This window comes from Diplodia seriata (genome assembly GCF_021436955.1).
Source record: "Diplodia seriata strain FDS-637 chromosome Unknown scaffold_1, whole genome shotgun sequence".
Lineage (NCBI taxonomy): Eukaryota > Fungi > Ascomycota > Dothideomycetes > Botryosphaeriales > Botryosphaeriaceae > Diplodia > Diplodia seriata.
Window position 1 is genome coordinate 182,157 of NW_027117308.1, and position 16,135 is coordinate 198,291.

The 16,135-nt window shown below is 56.5% G+C and overlaps 5 protein-coding genes across 5 annotated transcripts; 3 read left to right on the top strand and 2 right to left on the bottom strand.

Annotated features, from left to right (window-relative positions):
* Window positions 1-503: 503 nt before the first annotated feature.
* On the top strand, window positions 504-3,582 carry SLS55_000051 (uncharacterized protein; the record flags this gene model as incomplete). The annotated part of the gene is made up of 3 exons (XM_066771568.1): window positions 504-1,676; window positions 1,734-3,257; window positions 3,550-3,582. 3 exons carry the CDS (start codon window positions 504-506, stop codon window positions 3,580-3,582), a joined length of 2,730 nt encoding a protein of 909 aa, XP_066636847.1.
* Window positions 3,583-6,027: 2,445 nt separating this feature from the next.
* On the top strand, window positions 6,028-8,370 carry SLS55_000052 (uncharacterized protein; the record flags this gene model as incomplete). Its single annotated transcript, XM_066771569.1, has 1 exon — window positions 6,028-8,370. One exon carries the CDS (start codon window positions 6,028-6,030, stop codon window positions 8,368-8,370), a length of 2,343 nt encoding a protein of 780 aa, XP_066636848.1.
* Window positions 8,371-9,002: 632 nt separating this feature from the next.
* SLS55_000053 (uncharacterized protein) lies at window positions 9,003-10,490 on the top strand (the record flags this gene model as incomplete). The annotated part of the gene is made up of 1 exon (XM_066771570.1): window positions 9,003-10,490. The coding sequence occupies one exon, from the start codon at window positions 9,003-9,005 to the stop codon at window positions 10,488-10,490; it is 1,488 nt and encodes a 495-aa protein (XP_066636849.1).
* Window positions 10,491-11,429: 939 nt separating this feature from the next.
* On the bottom strand, window positions 11,430-12,488 carry SLS55_000054 (uncharacterized protein; the record flags this gene model as incomplete). Its single annotated transcript, XM_066771571.1, is given in 3 exon segments — window positions 11,430-11,607; window positions 11,805-12,194; window positions 12,214-12,488. 3 exon segments carry the CDS (start codon window positions 12,486-12,488, stop codon window positions 11,430-11,432), a joined length of 843 nt encoding a protein of 280 aa, XP_066636850.1.
* A 589-nt stretch (window positions 12,489-13,077) lies between these two features.
* On the bottom strand, window positions 13,078-13,883 carry SLS55_000055 (uncharacterized protein; the record flags this gene model as incomplete). The annotated part of the gene is made up of 2 exons (XM_066771572.1): window positions 13,078-13,179; window positions 13,239-13,883. The coding sequence occupies 2 exons, from the start codon at window positions 13,881-13,883 to the stop codon at window positions 13,078-13,080; spliced, it is 747 nt and encodes a 248-aa protein (XP_066636851.1).
* Between the last annotated feature and the right edge of the window lie 2,252 nt (window positions 13,884-16,135).

Consider the following 16,135-nt stretch of genomic DNA (forward strand, 5'->3'; position numbering starts at 1 on the left):
AGGGCTGTGCAGAGTCGTGAGCTGCTGCGTCTCGAACGTTGGCCATATTCATAGCAAAACTGTCACACTCTTCTGGCCCGTGAGGCTTTGACAAGATGACAATGGGGATAACGGGACGAATGGCATTGAAATGGCCTTGGTCTACGTGAGAGGGCCTCTCGGGACGAAGCCTTGCGTGCGATCTGGTGTTCGGTTTTGGCTACCCGTGATGGCGTGTGGATTTGACACATTGTTTTCTATCGGGGTCTTTGCGTTTTGATCTGGCCACGGTGGAGGAAAGGATGGAGTTGAGGAGTGGGTGCGAAGGGATGTTAGTCAGGAGTGAGTCAGCTGCGCGTCGTCCCACCACCACCTACCGCATTCGGCCTTAGCGCGCCGTCTCCGCATCCCACTTATCATCGCATCATTGGACATCGGCTTGACGTTTGACCGCGATGCATCCTGGAGCTATTTAGCCCCATCAGTCGTCTCTTCCATCCCATCTCCATCTCAAGCCATTGGTGATGGAGAAGGACGGGTTACCCACGTACGCAGCAGCTGCCAACCAGCCGGCCTCGCAGCCGCGGCGGCGATTCCGCAAGTCACGCAGCCTCAAAGTCATCGCCGTCGCGTGTCTTGTTTACCTTGCCTACGCCCAATGGCATCAGCGCAGCATTGCTCCCTACCGGACAACCACCCTGTCCCTGGAGCGACTCCAAGCAGACCTGGCAACATGCGCCAAGCTACAGCACAAGCCCCAGGACCCCGCCGGCCAACGTGCCCGCAACGGCCGCTACATTGAGGGCCACAAGCCCACTCTAATCAAAAACGCAACAGTATGGGTTGGCGAGCCCGCTGCGGGAACCAGCGCGGAAGATGCCCACGCAGGAAAAGGCTACTCCTGGGTGCAATCCGATGTATTCCTCGAACACGGCCTGATCAAGAGCGTGGGCGCCAACATCGCAACGGACTCGCTCCCCTCGGACGTGCAAGTCTACGACGCCCAGGGCCGGCCACTGACCGCGGGCATCGTCGACATGCATAGCCACGCAGGCGTCAACCCGCTGCCCCAACTCCGCGGCAACGAAGACACCAACGAGATGTCGGCCGACATCACGCCGTACGTGCGCTCCATCGACGGGCTGGACCCGCTCGACCACCAGATCCAAGTCATCAAGTCGGGCGGAGTGACGACGTCGCTGGTGCTGCCCGGCTCGGGCAACAACATCGGCGGCGAGGCCTTCGTCATCAAGCACGCCGTCGGCAGGCCAGACGGCCGGCTGGAAGTCAGCGCCGCCGACATGCTGGCCGACCCGGACCGCAGCTGGCGCTACATCAAGATGGCGTGCGGCGAGAACCCCAAGCGCGTCTACGGCAAGGCCGGCGAGCACGGTCCCACCAGCCGCATGGGCGAGTCGTGGGAGTTCCGCCACGCGTTCGAGCAGGCGGCCGCGCTGGTGCGCGAGCAGGACGACTGGTGCGCGGCGGCCCAAGCCGGCGGCGTGGACGCGGTCGAGACGTATCTCCCGCAGGACCTGCGGTGGGAGACGCTCGGGGCGGTGCTGCGCGGCCAAGTCCACGTCAACGCCCACTGCTACACCGTCCCCGATCTCGAGGCCTTCGTCGACCACACCAACGAGTTCAAGTTCCCCATCCGCGCCTTCCACCACGCCCACGAGACCTACATCGTCCCCGAGGTAAGCGACCCCCGCAGAAACCGACTCGTCTAGCTAAGACTGACCACCACCGCCCAGATCCTCAAACGCGCGTGGGGCGGCCGTCCGCCCGCCGCCGCCCTCTTCGCCACCAACATGGACTACAAGAGCGAAGCCTACCGCGGCTCTGAGCGCGCCGGCGCCATCCTCCACGACGCCGGCATCACGCCCGTCTACGTGTCCGACAACCCGGTGCTCAACGCGCAGCACGTCGTCTACGAGGCGGCCAAGGCGCGCGGCCACGGGCTGCCGTACCACGCCGCGCTGGCGGGCGTGACCAGCGCGCCGGCCGAGCTGCTCGGGCTGGGCGAGCGCATCGGCAAGGTCAAGCCGGGCTACGACGGCGACGTCGTGGTGTGGGACAGCGACCCGCTGAGCGTGGGCGCGGCGCCGGCGCAGGTGTGGATCGACGGGACGGCGCAGTACGGGGAACCGTTCCTGCTGAACAAAACATGGAGCGTCCCGAGCGTCGACCCCAGCGTCGACGCCCTCCTCACCGCACCATCGGAAGAAGTGACCCTCGACTCCGCCTCCGCCAACATCGTCTTCACCAACATCACCACGACCCTCCACCCGTCCTTCCCCCCCGCAGCCCTCTCCCCGGGCTCCTCCGCCCCGAACGTCCTCATCATCACCGCCGGCGCCATAACCTGCCTCGGCCCCTGCCTCCCCCACCTCCCACACGTCCTCCACACCCACACCACCATCCCCCTCGGCCGCTTCGGCGGGACATTCACCCCCGCCCTCACGGCCCTCGGCTCCGCCCTCGGCCTGAGCGAAATCGCCGCCGAGCCGAGCACCCGCGACGGCGTCAACACGCCTACGTCGCCTTTCGCCCGCGCCGTCGACGGCTTGCTGGCGACAGGCTCCAAGCAGCTCGCGGCTGCGCGGCGCCATGGCGTGGCGAGGGCGGTGGCGGCGCCGCTGGGGGCGAGGGGGGTGGGCGTGGGGTTTTGGGTCGCGGGGGAGGGGGAGGGGGAGGAAGGGGGCGAAGTGTGGGGCGAGGAGGTGTCGGTGCATTATGCGCTCGGGCGAGGGGCGAAGGAGCCGTCGTTGTCGGCGGCGGTGGGGGAGCTCAGGGGGAGGTTGTTGGAGGCTGTGGAGGGGCTGAATGGGACGGGGAAGGAGACGGAGACGGTGGTGGGAAGATACGACGAACAGGCGTTTCTGAGGCGTGTGGTTGGAGAGGGGCTGGCGCTGGTCGTGCATGTTGATAGTGCGGATACGATTAAGGCGCTGTTGCGCGTCAAGGGCGAGGTCGAGGACGCGCTGGCCGATGTCGGGGACGCGCTGGCCGGTGTCGATGGCGATGAGGGCAAGGCGAACGGGACGCGGCGCATCCGCCTCGTCCTCGTCGGCGCCGCCGAGTCGCACCTCCTCGCGCGCGACCTCGCCGCCGCGGGCGTCGGCGTCGTGCTCGCGCCGCTCCTGCAGTACAGCCAGCACTGGGACCAGCGCCGCTCGCTCACCGGCGCGCCGCTGACGAACGGGACCGCCATCGACGCGTTGTTGGATGCCGGCGTGGATGTGGCGATCGGCGCGTCGCCCTCGGAGACGTGGGAGGTGAGGGATTTGGGGCTGTTGGCTGGGTGGGCGTATAGGAACGGCGGAGGGAGGCTGACCGAGAAGGAGGCGGTGGGGTTGGTGAGTTGGCGGGTCGAGGAGCTTTTGGGGTTGGAGGGGAAGCGGGAGGACTGGGTTGTTTGGGAGGGAAGTCCGTTGGAGATTGGGGGGAGGGTTGTTGGTATGGGGACGGGGAAGGGCGGGAAGGTGACGGTGTGGAGGTGAAGGATGGGGTGACGGGTGAGCATGGTTGAACGAGGGCGGCGTTCGGGCTTGCTGGCGGCTTGGTTAGGCAGGCTGGCTGAGCGGCGGCTGGGTTGAGTAGATTGTATGTACAGTCACCTACAGTAATTCATTGGCCAGTTACGCGAGCACGTGCTTCCTGGCCCCTGCTCCCTCCCTTTCAGCAGCTACTGCTTAATAACAAATGCGTATATTATCGTAAGGCCTGCTAGCCGTGATATTAAGGTAGATAATATGTATTTTATAGCTAGTATCTAATAGGTTCTTTCTTCGCCCGTAATACTACTATATAACGCGTCTAATAGTTATATATATATATATCTAGTAGTCTTCTATCTTTAGCCGAGCGTATTTCTTATAAATTATCTACTTTATTTAGTATTAGTTCTTAATCTAGTAACGCCTCTTTAAAATATAAAGCTTAAGAATACGCTAGAGGTATTTAATTAGATTTAGATCTAATAATTAAGGCGGCTAATCTAGATATTATATAAGTAATAAATCTTTATATATAGTTATCGCCTTTAAAGTATAATATCTTATACTATTATCTTACTACTAAATATTATCGTATTTAGCTATAAGTTCTTTATAGAACGGTAATATCTAGTTATTTAATATATCGTAATACGCCTTAGTATTTATTTATTTACTCTTTAGAAGAATAATTAAGGGTCTCTTCTTATATAATAAGATATACATTTAAACTAATACGATAATTCGTCTAGATTTAAAGAAGAGCTTTAGATACTACTACTAAAATATCTATTCGCGAGGTCTATAAATCTAGCTTAGTATTAAGTCTAATTTAACCTTAAATATTAACTTATCTAACTAGATAATTATTTATAGATCTTTATTATTTTATTTAATAGCTATTTAGGCGTATTTATAGCGTTTTACGGCCTATTTCTTATTAATATACGGTTTCTTACGTGCTTTAAATATATTTAGATCTACTTTATTTACGTATTTACGCGTAGTATTAATATATATACGATATTCGGTCTTACTAAAAGTAAATAGATAGATAAGTAAATTAAATAAGTTATTAGCTACGTATTAAACTAGTCGACGTTCTACGCGTTTATTAAGCTTTAGAAGGCGCTCTATTCGCTTTACTTTTACGAATAGATCTTCTAGCTTATTACTAACGCGCTTAATAATTAAATTAACGGTTAACTTATTAAGGTCTAATTCGGCTCTAATTTTACGAAAGAAGTCTTTCTTATAGTGTAAAGTCTATATAATTACGTAGATTTTAGAACTATACTTCTAACGGTCTATTTTCGGCTTACGGGTTATTTTGTTAGGTTTAGTTAACTAGATGGGGAGTGGTTGTGCGTTGAAGAAAGAACTACTAGTAAGCGAAGGCACGTGCTCGCGTAACTGGCCAATGAATTACTGTAGGTGACTGTACATACGCCTCGCGACGTATGCGTGTGGGTCTTACAAACGCACGACGGCATTCGACATACCCATCAACAACAAATCGGACAACCCCCACCACCAACCCCTTTCACACCACTACCCCCTCCCCCACCCCCGGAAAATTCCTCTTAATAGCCTCCAAGTGATCCGGCTGCGGCAGCGTAAACAGCAACCGCACCGCCGGCTTCTCATCCTTGACGCGATTCACCACGCGCTCAAACAACTCGCTCGTGTCCGCCACGCCCCTCATCCCCCACCCGACGATCACGCCGTCCCATTCGCCCGTCTGCAGTTTCGTCGCGATGGCCTCGCACGTATGGTCGGCGCCGTCGTCGGGATTCACGAACAGCGTTTCGGTGTGGAGACCGGGCACGCGGGCGAGGGCGTCGATGCCGCGTTGCACGTTGGCGCGCAGGACGGCGGGGTCGATCGTGGCGGCGCGGTGGGTCGCGGTCCAGGAGAAGTCGAGGCCGAGGATGAGGATCGAGGTTGGTGGTGGGGTGGACATGGTTTTTTTGGGGGCCGCGGTGGTTGAGGGGAAATGGGTGGGGGTGGGGGTGTTTGGACGTTTGGATCGCGTGTTGGGTGGTTTCTTCTTTTATCTTTAACTTTAAGATGGATGTTTGTGTGGGTGGTGGTGACGTTGTAGATGTTGCCGACGCCCTTTTTAAAGAGCATGAACTAAAAACATCGACTCGTTGGGACCGGATGCTGCATCGGTTCCCGCACTGGATATTTCAAATCAAATTTGTGACGTGTTCAGCTGGTAAATGGTTGTATCTTTATTATTGGCTTGACTGTATGTACCTTCTCCGTACTGCACTAGCGAAAGTGCTATAGCAGAACAGAATGAGTGCACGCGATTGGTCAGAACTGACGAGTGAGCTCTCGAGTTTCTTTCGCAGGATTCGTGTGATGTTTCAGACTCCATCCACTAGACACCGGAAGTCGCTCCTAAATAGGAATAGCTTGTGCTTATGGCGCATACGCACGATGATCAGAACAAAAGAGCATAAAAAGACGAGTTCCCCATTCTTCAGTTTCGAAAATAGTCTCTCACGAGCCACTTTTGCCACCAGTGCCACGTGTACTCACCATGTCCTTCGAGAAGCCTTCTCCTGCCCAGGAAGGAACCAGTCCGTTTGGTGCCGACACCGCCCCGGAACATCCGAACGGAAACGGCCCAGAAGTGTCGTTTTCCGACGGCAAAGACGAATGGACGGAAGGATGCGACATTTGCGGAAAGATCAACTCTGTCCTCGAGCAGAAAATATTGGACGAACATATCTGCGATGACATTTGCCCCGTCGAGGACCTTTTGCGCTCGGATTGCCATCTCCACAAGCCGCTACTCGACTGGCTATCGAAAGAACTGAAGTTTCATGAATCCAGGGATGGTATGTTAGCAATCTATCGAGATGCCTTCTCGTCATCGTTCAACTTTGTCACCACGCCCAATGAGCAAAATTCACCATACATCTGGCGACAGTCTCCCTACTTCGACGTAGTGGAAAGTCAGGCAGATGAGTCCATTGGGTTCGGCGTCAGACTCGACTCGCCATGGATTGAAACCAACAGGCTTCTCCAATGGTACAACGATTGCATCGTTAACCATGCAGAACAATGTTCGAGTCCTGAATTCTTCGCCCAGCTTCCAGCACCTAAGCCACAGCTTTTCATCGATACGTTTCATAAATGTTTAGTCCCAGCTCCCAAGGACACGCCATACCTGGCGTTGAGCTACGTATGGGGTAGGGTTGAGACGGTCAACACAGCTAAAAGCAATCTGGACCAGCTGCAAGAGCCGGGAGCCCTGCAAGTTCTTATGGACCAAGGCAAGATTCCAAGGACGATCCGGCAAGCAATCCAACTGGTCCGGTTATTGAATGAGCGATACCTCTGGGTCGACGGCCTTTGCATTGTGCAAGATGATTACGACATGCTGAAAGATCAACTGAACCGCATGGCATCGATTTTCGCCCACGCAAATGCTGTCATTATGCCGATTGATGGCCCTGATGCTGACTATGGTCTTCGAGGCCTCCAAGGGTCCCTGGACCAAGAAGAACGTCATATCAAGCAGCTCGAACTCCCCTTTGGCGACAAAACGCTGCTCAAGCGGCACGAGCTCGGGGAACAAAGACGCGCCCCTCACAAAAAACAACAGTACTTTGACCGGGCCTGGACATTCCAAGAGTACCAATTCGCCAGGCGGCGGATTTGCTTCGAAGAGGATAGCGTCTGGTTCCAGTGCTGCCGTTCCACCAACTACGAGGACCACCGACGCCCGGAATTGCCCGACGGAACACGAGACTGGACCTTCGACGTCGGATATCCTGCGCTCAACGTGTATTCGGAAATGATACAAGACTTCAACCGGCGGCAACTCAGCTTTCCTGAAGACTGCTTGTCATCGGTTGCTGGTATGCTATTGTGCTACACCAAGGCCTTCAAGGGAGGCTTTCTGTGCGGCTTGCCCGAGATGTTTTTCGATGTCGGTTTGCTTTGGCAGCCCGCAGGCGACCTGGAACGACGTGTACCGAGCAAAGCCAGCGCAGTTTCACCTGCCGCACAACCCTGTCTCCCTACATGGTCTTGGGCCGGCTGGCACGGTCCGGTCGACTTCGCCGACTGGGCGACTGGGAACGATTGGATTGCTTCATGCCGCGGAAGAGTGGCCTTGACAGAGTGCCAGATATTCCCGATCACGGAATGGTATACGGGTGATGACCCTGCTGGCGTTGGCAAACGACGAATCGATGTTGAATGGTGCGCTTGGAGAGAAAGATACAAGGACCAAGACAGGGAGTTGCCATCAGGCTGGACGAAAGAGCTGCGGGATCCCGAACTGCCATTGACGTCGGAGCATCACCCCGATGGCTACGGCGAGTATCTCTACAACCATGAATCCTGCAATGCTTCGTTCTGGTTTCCCATCCCGCTTTCAGATCCCGACGCCCAGCCGAGGATGAAACCAAACACTCGCTACATTTTCGGCTCTGTGCAAACGGTGACTCTTTATACTCTGGGCGCCGTCTCCGCACCTCCAGATCCTGAAATGTACGACCTGATGAGTGCCAGAAGCAAGTGCCCACGTATATCGCTTTGCAACGCCCAAAACGAATGGGCTGGGGTACTTCGGCTACACGGTCGCGACTACCTCGAGGAAAAGGGACTGCATCCCGCTGGAGCTAAGCATGCGGTGCAGCTTGTTGCACTATCCCGAGGATCCATACCGAACGCGCTGGACTACGGCTCCTACTATCTGGAAGAATACTATGAGGAAGGAAGACCAAAGCAGGGAGAGACGTACGAATACTATAACGTCATGTGGATCACTTGGGAAGCAGGAGTTGCTCGTCGCGAGGCTGTTGGACGAGTGCATAGGGGCATGTGGGAATCTCTGGAGCCGTCAGTGATTGACGTTGTGATTGGATAAGTGCGCATGGAAACACGAACAGAATTTTCGACAGGCGTCAGTGTGGATGCTGCTGACCACCATGTTTAGGGGCAAGAGCTTGAACAGTGATGGGTCGGAGTCTGCATCGGCGCCCCGCCCGCCCTACATACCCTTGGCGGGATTTTGACTGGCAAAGTGTTTTCAGCCTTGAACAAAAATGAGGCTTATTTTTCTTGATTGGGCGGATTGGAAGCGGAAGGTTTGTGGCTGTTGACAGTAAGCAAGGCTGAACGACACAATGGCATGTGCTGTGAGTTCTGCAACGCGGCATAAGACGGTGCGGGACTCCGCTCTCACTTGTGTCGAAATTATACAAGAGCCTTCGACACAGCTTTTCCCTTCAGCCTCGCCCAACCTCTCCGCCCACAATGTCTCCCCCAGCTCGCTATCAACATCTAAGCAAGCAAGGCCAGCCATGGTGCCCTGGATATTTCAAATCATTCCCATGGCTCGGAATAGTGGCCGTATTCATCGCCATCGCCAGCATGTGTTCCATGGCGGTGATTGTCGTGTCGTCTAACGACGTAGACATCGACGCTTGGCCTCCAACACGCTATTCCCTCCAACCTGCCGTGCTCCTTTCGATACTCTCCGCCATTGTCAACACATCGATGCGATACGCACTCTCCGAGGCCACGACGCTGTTCTGGTGGAAGCGAGCCCTCCACGGCACAACGCTGAGCGAATTACATAACTACTGGGCGTATGGGGCGAGCTTGAAAGACTCGATGCTTTCCGGACGAAAGTTCAATCTGGTAGCCTTGGCGAGCATTTTAACCTCTGCGGTGGTTTTGGACGGCCCACTGATCCAGCGCTCATCTAAAGTGGCAACGACGCAGGCAACTCGTAACACTACCCTGTCGATACAACTAGCATCTAGGCCTTTCCCGCGAGGCTTTTCTGGCGGTACTTTGTCGCACTTCCCCACGATCAATTACTATACGAGTCCGTTTGCCCAAGTTGTCCACGACTACTCGATCTGGTCAGACATCCGCTTGAAATACAGTGGATGTGTCGAGGCTTGCGATACACACGTGGAAGCGCCGGGGTTTGATGTCAGCTGCACCAGAGGCAAGCGTCCGTACAACTACAAACCTTACGGCGATGACGGGGACTATAGTGATGATGTTGGGAAAAATCATTATGCCGGGTCTACTGCAGTGGAGTTCTCCGGACGCGAAGGGGCGGGGACGATCCATGTCAACGTCGAGTACAAGACCAACTCAACCAACTGCACCGGCGATTTCACGATAGTCAACTGTACCCTGCAAATTGCAAAGGTGCTGTACCCCATCACACTGCGCAATGGCGTGGTAACGCTTATGCCGGCGGGGACAAACGATACAATCGAGCTGCAGGACATCCTGGACGAGGAGCCCGGAATGGGTCTGAAGCCGTCAACCATCGGAGGGATCGCGGACGCCGCCAGCAAGATCTTCGACAGCAGCGTCTCTTTCGTCAACGAGGGACCCGGGTATGCCGTAACCGGCCAAGGGCGCATGGCAAACATGTACGGCAAGCTGCAACTGTCCGACTTCACCGCCTCCGTCGGCTGCGACAACCTCACCTGGTCGGACCCGACGCTCGACGTCCTCGGCGCGCTGCGGCAACTGGTGTCTCGCTCCGCCATCGCCGCTTCGAATGCGTCCACCGTTCAGGATGTGCATTATGTCGACTCGTATCAGCGCACCATCTACGTCTCGCACTACCCCTACCTCGCTGCTGCGCTCTGCGTCATCGTTGCGAATGCCTTGGCCGTCCTTTCCCTCTTCATCGGATGGTGGGCGCTGGGTCGCAAGGCTACGATGAGCCCGTTGGAGCTTGCAAAAGCTTTTCAGAGCCCGTTGACGTCTGGATGTAACCAGAACGAGATAAAAGGGCTTTTGGAAAGTGTGGGGCCTGTGAAGGTCCGGTACGGGGACGTTACGGAGAAGAGTGACGATCGTTCTGAGGGAGGTGTGGAGAGCGAGCAGCATAGCACCATGGACGGGCTGGAGATGCAAGACTTCACTGGGGCTGCTGAAAACCAACGGCCAAGGTTGGGTACTGGAGCACTTCAGGAGACGAAGAAGCCGGTTGGCGGGGTAGTGTATGGTTAGGGTCGCTTTGCCCGGTGAGCGTATTTGGAAAACACATCCTGGGTACAAGGCGCTGCAACAGTTTCACATGACAATTACGACCTCCTAGTTTTTCGTGGGTAGCACTTATTCTTATTTGAGTTTCCAAGCACTCTGGACCATGTGAAAGCAACGTGGCTGACGATGACGTCAACCTATGTCTTGACAGCACTAGAAATGCGCCTCTTCTTGTATTCCTGCTGGAGTCGCCCGGTCCCCAACTCTCGTCGATTCCACGCCGTCCAGGCAAACCATAAACAATGAACGCACACGAACAGCACGAGCACCAAAATCAAGAACACGCCAGAAGTAGCAAACCCTACCCCCGAAAACCCATCACCCAGAGCACACCACCCCCACCCACCCAACCCTCCCGCAACGGCACCGCCCTCCATTCTCTCCACACCTCACCACCTCACCTCCCCCACCACCTCCGCCCCCGCCTTCCCACACGCCCCCTTCCTCACAACCCTCAACCCCCCGCCCGCGCCGCCGCCATCCCTCCCCACCCCCCACGCCTCCACCGCCTCCTCCCCCAGCTCGACCCACGGCATGCTCTCCCATATAAACCAACCCTTCCTCGTTCTCGTCCCAGCCGTCCCATTCCTCCACTCAAAATACAGCCGCGCCCCCGCCTGCTTGACCACGCTCATGATGCCGATCTGCAGGACGAGCCAGCGCGATTTCGGCATGGGGCGACGAAGGCGACGAAGGCGTTGGTGGGGGGAGGCTGGTGTGGTGGGCGGGTTGGGGGGGTCGGAGGGGTCGTGGGGGGAGGCTGGTGGGGTGGGGGGTGGGTGGGTGGGTTAGTTGGTTTTTCTTTGCGGCGTGGTGGTGGTGGTTGTGGTGGTGACGAAGGGCTGCGCTGCTTGGAGAGGAAGAGGTGGTGTTGGGTTGGTGGTGTGAAGGGGGGATGGATGTTCACGTACCGAAGGGGTCGAGCTTCGCGAAGGAGATGCGGAAGGTCTCCAGGTGCGGCCACCACGGCTCCTCCTGCGGGGCGGACTCGCGGGGGTCGGGCCAGAAGAGCGTGGAGGAGACGGGGACGTGGCGGAGCGCGATCCAGCGGAGGCGCGTCGACACTTCTCGCAGGCCGAGGCTGAAGTGGTCGAGCGGCGGCGGGACGGTGGACGGTGCGTTGTTGTTGTTGTTGCTCGAATGCTGTTCCCCCGTCGTAGCTGCCGAACACGACGGTCAGACGCTCGCATGTGCGCGGGATGTGGCTGGTCATGCTCGTTCGAAGTGCTGGAAGCCCTTGTTAGCATGCTTGTCTGCGAGTGGAAGTGAAGGGCTGACTCGCCTTGAGGATCTGCAGGGTTCTCATCGAGGAGGCGGATATTGGCTTCTTTGAGCCCTTCCAACGATGCCGTTGTGCCCAGTAGTGTCGTTGGTGCTACTTGAAGCGTACCAGTCGCGAAAAGCTCGTTGACACAGCGCAGTCGCGGTAACGGTTCGCCGATGAAGCTTAGACAGGCTTGATGCTTGGGCCTCTCGGACGAGAAGTCGAGGTCGAGGTCAGGGTCATGCGCGATAGAGACACGTTGGAGAGTGAGATGAACGCGCGGCTCTCCTTGCCAATCTTCCAATACTTTCCAGAACGCACGAACAGACTGCGAGAAGCATTCATCGTTCTCCTGTTGACCCTCGTCTGAGTGGGCGTGATCGGATGAGAGAACAGACTTATTGCTCGCTTCAAAGTATATACAGCGGGGGATGGCCTGTCCTCGAGCGGGGTCCCTCTTCATCATCTGCGCGAACCTGGCCGTGGTGATTGGCCCGTTGCGGGCCTTTTTCGGGAATGTCGGACGAGTAGACACTGAGGTATTGGAAAGACATGCGCTCGATGACACAGTTCCAGGTCGTGTTGATTACAGCATATTGGGCGAGCTTCGGAGTTCTCCAGGGTCCGGTCTCTTTGATGTAGAGTGCTCGGAGCTCATCCGCGATCAGCGAGACCACGTCGTACGGCAGGCTGTTCATACTGGGACCGCTTCGATGGTTTGTCTGGGTGCTGTGGAATCAGAGCAAAACGAAACGTCGCCGGAGGCTAAGTAGCCTTAGCCGAGATCACGTGTTTTGGGGTTTCTCCTCTTCACTTGCGAGATCTTATGCATCGGTAGGAGCTGAACTTAATCTTCCTTTTGTTGGAGGAACACCGTGGGGCGAAATGATAAAGTATGCGGGGGGTTTGCAACCAGATTCGTGCTTTCTTGCCAGCCAAGAGATCCTGGTTACATGGGTGCCGTTTAAGGAAATCGTGGCCGCTCTCGCGCTTATCGCGCATGCCTGTCAGTACAGATTTATCCACTGTATTGCGGATGGGTTGCCCACGCAGGATATGATGCTGTGTCGGCTGGGGTGAGGAGGATGATGGGCTGGGTCACTTGGCATTGGTTTCCGCGATGTTTGATGCAATGAGCAATGGATTTATATACAAGCATTCAGCTTTATAGATACAGTGAAGTATGGAATGGTAAAGAAAGAGAGCGACGCGACTTCTTGGCCAGCCAATGGATAGATGCCATCAAGTGTTTGCATGGAGAAGACCCGCATCACGTCTACGAGGAATCTAGCAAGCGGGGACATCGGTGTAGATGCAAGCGTTGCTGGGGCCCTCGCTGACCTCGGCGGGCTCTTCGCCCGAGTTGTTTCCCTCGTACTCGGCGCAGAACTAGTGAGTCGAACGTCAGTCATCATCTCAAGCCGCAGATCATCTGGAAAATTGCTTACAACTTTAACCGAGTTGGCGCAGGTGTCGGTGATGGTGGCGGTGTCGCCGAGGTTGGAGTTGATGCCGGCGAGGTAGCTGCCCGAGTAGGCCTTGACGTTCTGGATAACGACGTGGCGCTCGCCCTGCTCGTCGCAGTTGCCGCACGACCGGTACAGCTTGCCGAAGTCGGACACCTGGAAGCCGTCGATGGTCACGGTGCCGACGCCGTTGTGCTGGATCACCTTATCCCGGGCGCCCTGGGCACCGCCGCCGCTAACCTTGGCATCGCCGTTGCCCTTGACCGAGAGAGCGTCCTCGCACACCTTCTCCCACCAGACGTTCTCGACGGTACACGCGCCCAGGCAGTAGACTCCCTCGCTCTGGTCGGCGCCGATGATGGCGTTGCTGAGCGTGGCTCCGTCCTCGAGGACGAAGACGGCGTCGGCCTCGCCGCCCTCGCTGTCGGAGCACTCAACGCCACGGCCGTACGTCTTCAGGCCACCGTCGAAGGCGCCGGTGATGTACTGGGGCTCGCTGAGCGTCTCGACGCCGGCGGAGGCGGGGATGGAGATGCCGCTCTGGCGGCGAGTGAAGCCGAGGCCGAGGGAGCGGGCGTTGACAAGGGCCAGGCTGGCGGCGATGGAGATGGTGGTGGAGTACTTCATGTTGGCGGTTGGTGTGTTGTGATGAAAGAGTGATGAGTTGCAAAGAGTGGACTGAGGTGTGCTGCTGAATGCTTTGAGGAAGGCCGGCTTGCTGGAGAGATAATTGGGGTGGCTCGCTGGCTGTCTTTATACATCCTGAGTGACTGAGCGGGAGAAGGTATCACCCTCCTTTGGGCACTACGGTGTGAGTCTTGGTCAGCGGCGACCGCTCTGACTAGTGTGTTTGGGAGTGAAAGAGGCCAATCAGGTCTGGAGAATGACCGTGATGTTTGTTTGGGGACGGCTTGGCGGGTGGAGACATAGACCCAAGAGATTCAGATAGATATTCGGTAGCTAGGCTAGGGGGTTCCCCGTTAGGCACTGGGGCACTAGTCAGCATCTGCCGACACTGGCAACCGTACTCTTGTACGTTGTTGTCTTCGTCCCCCAAAGCTCTTGGTTTGATCCAAAATCCTCAGCCTCCTCACTAAGTGAATATCGGGAGATGTTATCTGGTATCTTCAACATTTTCCCTCAAGATCAGAGGGGCAGGCGACACTCATGACGCCGGGTATTGTTCGGGCGTTGTTTGAAGGTCGAGATGCCAATGATTCTGGGCGGTATGCCTTGCGCTGGCCTCAGGAGATTGTCGTTCTGTTTCTCCGCCACTTACCACCTGAGTCGCGGCGGGTGGAGGCAAATCGAGGCAATTGTCGAGGCGATCGTTGTGCGCAATTGTTAGTGGAAGGCATGGCGAGACGAGCCAAGGTCTCGTCCCGCCGCGTAGCACCCTTGGCGGCGGGCCTGCACGTAGCCGCCCCAGCACAGCCGAGCTCGTGTCATGCAGGAATGCAAGGAGCAGAGATCTCTCTCACATGGCTTTCAGGCGGGCCGGCGGCTTTGAGCGAGATATGGCAAGTCACTGTTGGAGGAATTTGATGGTGTTGTAAGGTGTTTGGACGTCAGACTTGGCAGCGGGCTGGTTTTGTAGTCGGGAACATTTCTGAAACACCATAATCCTGAAACTACACCGTTGCGACTGCATGGCGCAAGAGGCAACGGCCGACTCCGGTCCGCGGGCGTATGGAGTCATTTCCGCCGACTCCGAGTCGTGGGGTGGGAGCAATTCGATGTATAGGAGCGCCTGATGCCTATCCGGGCAGTCCTGTCTTCGTTCCGCCCGTGGTCCGCGCTCGTTTGGATGGACGCCTCTCGAGATCCGCCGCACTTTAATATTCTGATCGGCATGCACTGACTCAGTCTTCCCGCAGCCTCAAGCTTCGCCGTTCTTCGCCCGCGCTTCTGCCGCCCTTCTGAAACTTCAGCCCATTCCTGTACCCCGTGCAACGCATCCTACTGCTTGCATACGAGCCTTTTTCTCTTGGTAGCCCATCCATGTCTTACCGACAAGACACGGCAAAACTCGCACACTCCGCTCGGCCGTTTCTCAAAAGTCCACCAATCAACTCGCAAGAGTAGCATTCAACACCAAAACCCCAAATCCGATGACGTCATAGAGCCAAATCCGACCGACCCCGAGAAGCCAGCAGTCCTTCCACATACCAACCGCCCTCGCCAAAGAAACCCAAGTCCCCCACCCACCCACAACCACACAGCCCCCCCTCCCTCACCCCAACACATTCTCCAAGCAAACATCAAACCTCCCCCGCCGCCCCAATCGCCCGCTCCAAATGGCGCCACAGCAGCGTTTCCCCCGCGTACAACGCCAGCTGCCGCCGTAACAGCCGGCTCGGGCGCGGGTATTGCAGCGAGACTTGGATGCGGAGCCCAATACCCTTGCCAGCGATGATGCTGTTGCGCTTTCCAGCCCAACTCATACCGGCCTTGACCATCTCTTTGGTGCTGGGTGGTAGCACTAGCCGGTCGAAAGCCCCTTTATCCCACTCGATAAGTCCCAAGTTACGAACGAACGGTCCGACTCGTCGTTGTTGTCAGCTCGGATGTCCGAGATCAATCGTTGGTGCAAAAAGACGCTCGTTGCGATAAGGGACCCCCCTGCCCAGTTGTGTCTCTCAACTCGCTCCTCACATCCTCCACACGTCGAGCCAGGTTCTGGGCTTGGGTCGCTTGGAGCCTGGCTTCTCCGTCCTCAGTTGCATCGTCTGATCCGCTTGGAGACCTGTGTTGGGCCGTGTTCCGGGATTTCCGCTGTCTGGTATCGCCCCTCGAATTACTGGGTCCCGGGAGGGTTTCTGAAAAGGATGTCTGCCCCTCGTCTTCTTCAGAGGGATCTCGCTCACGTTTCTTTCCGG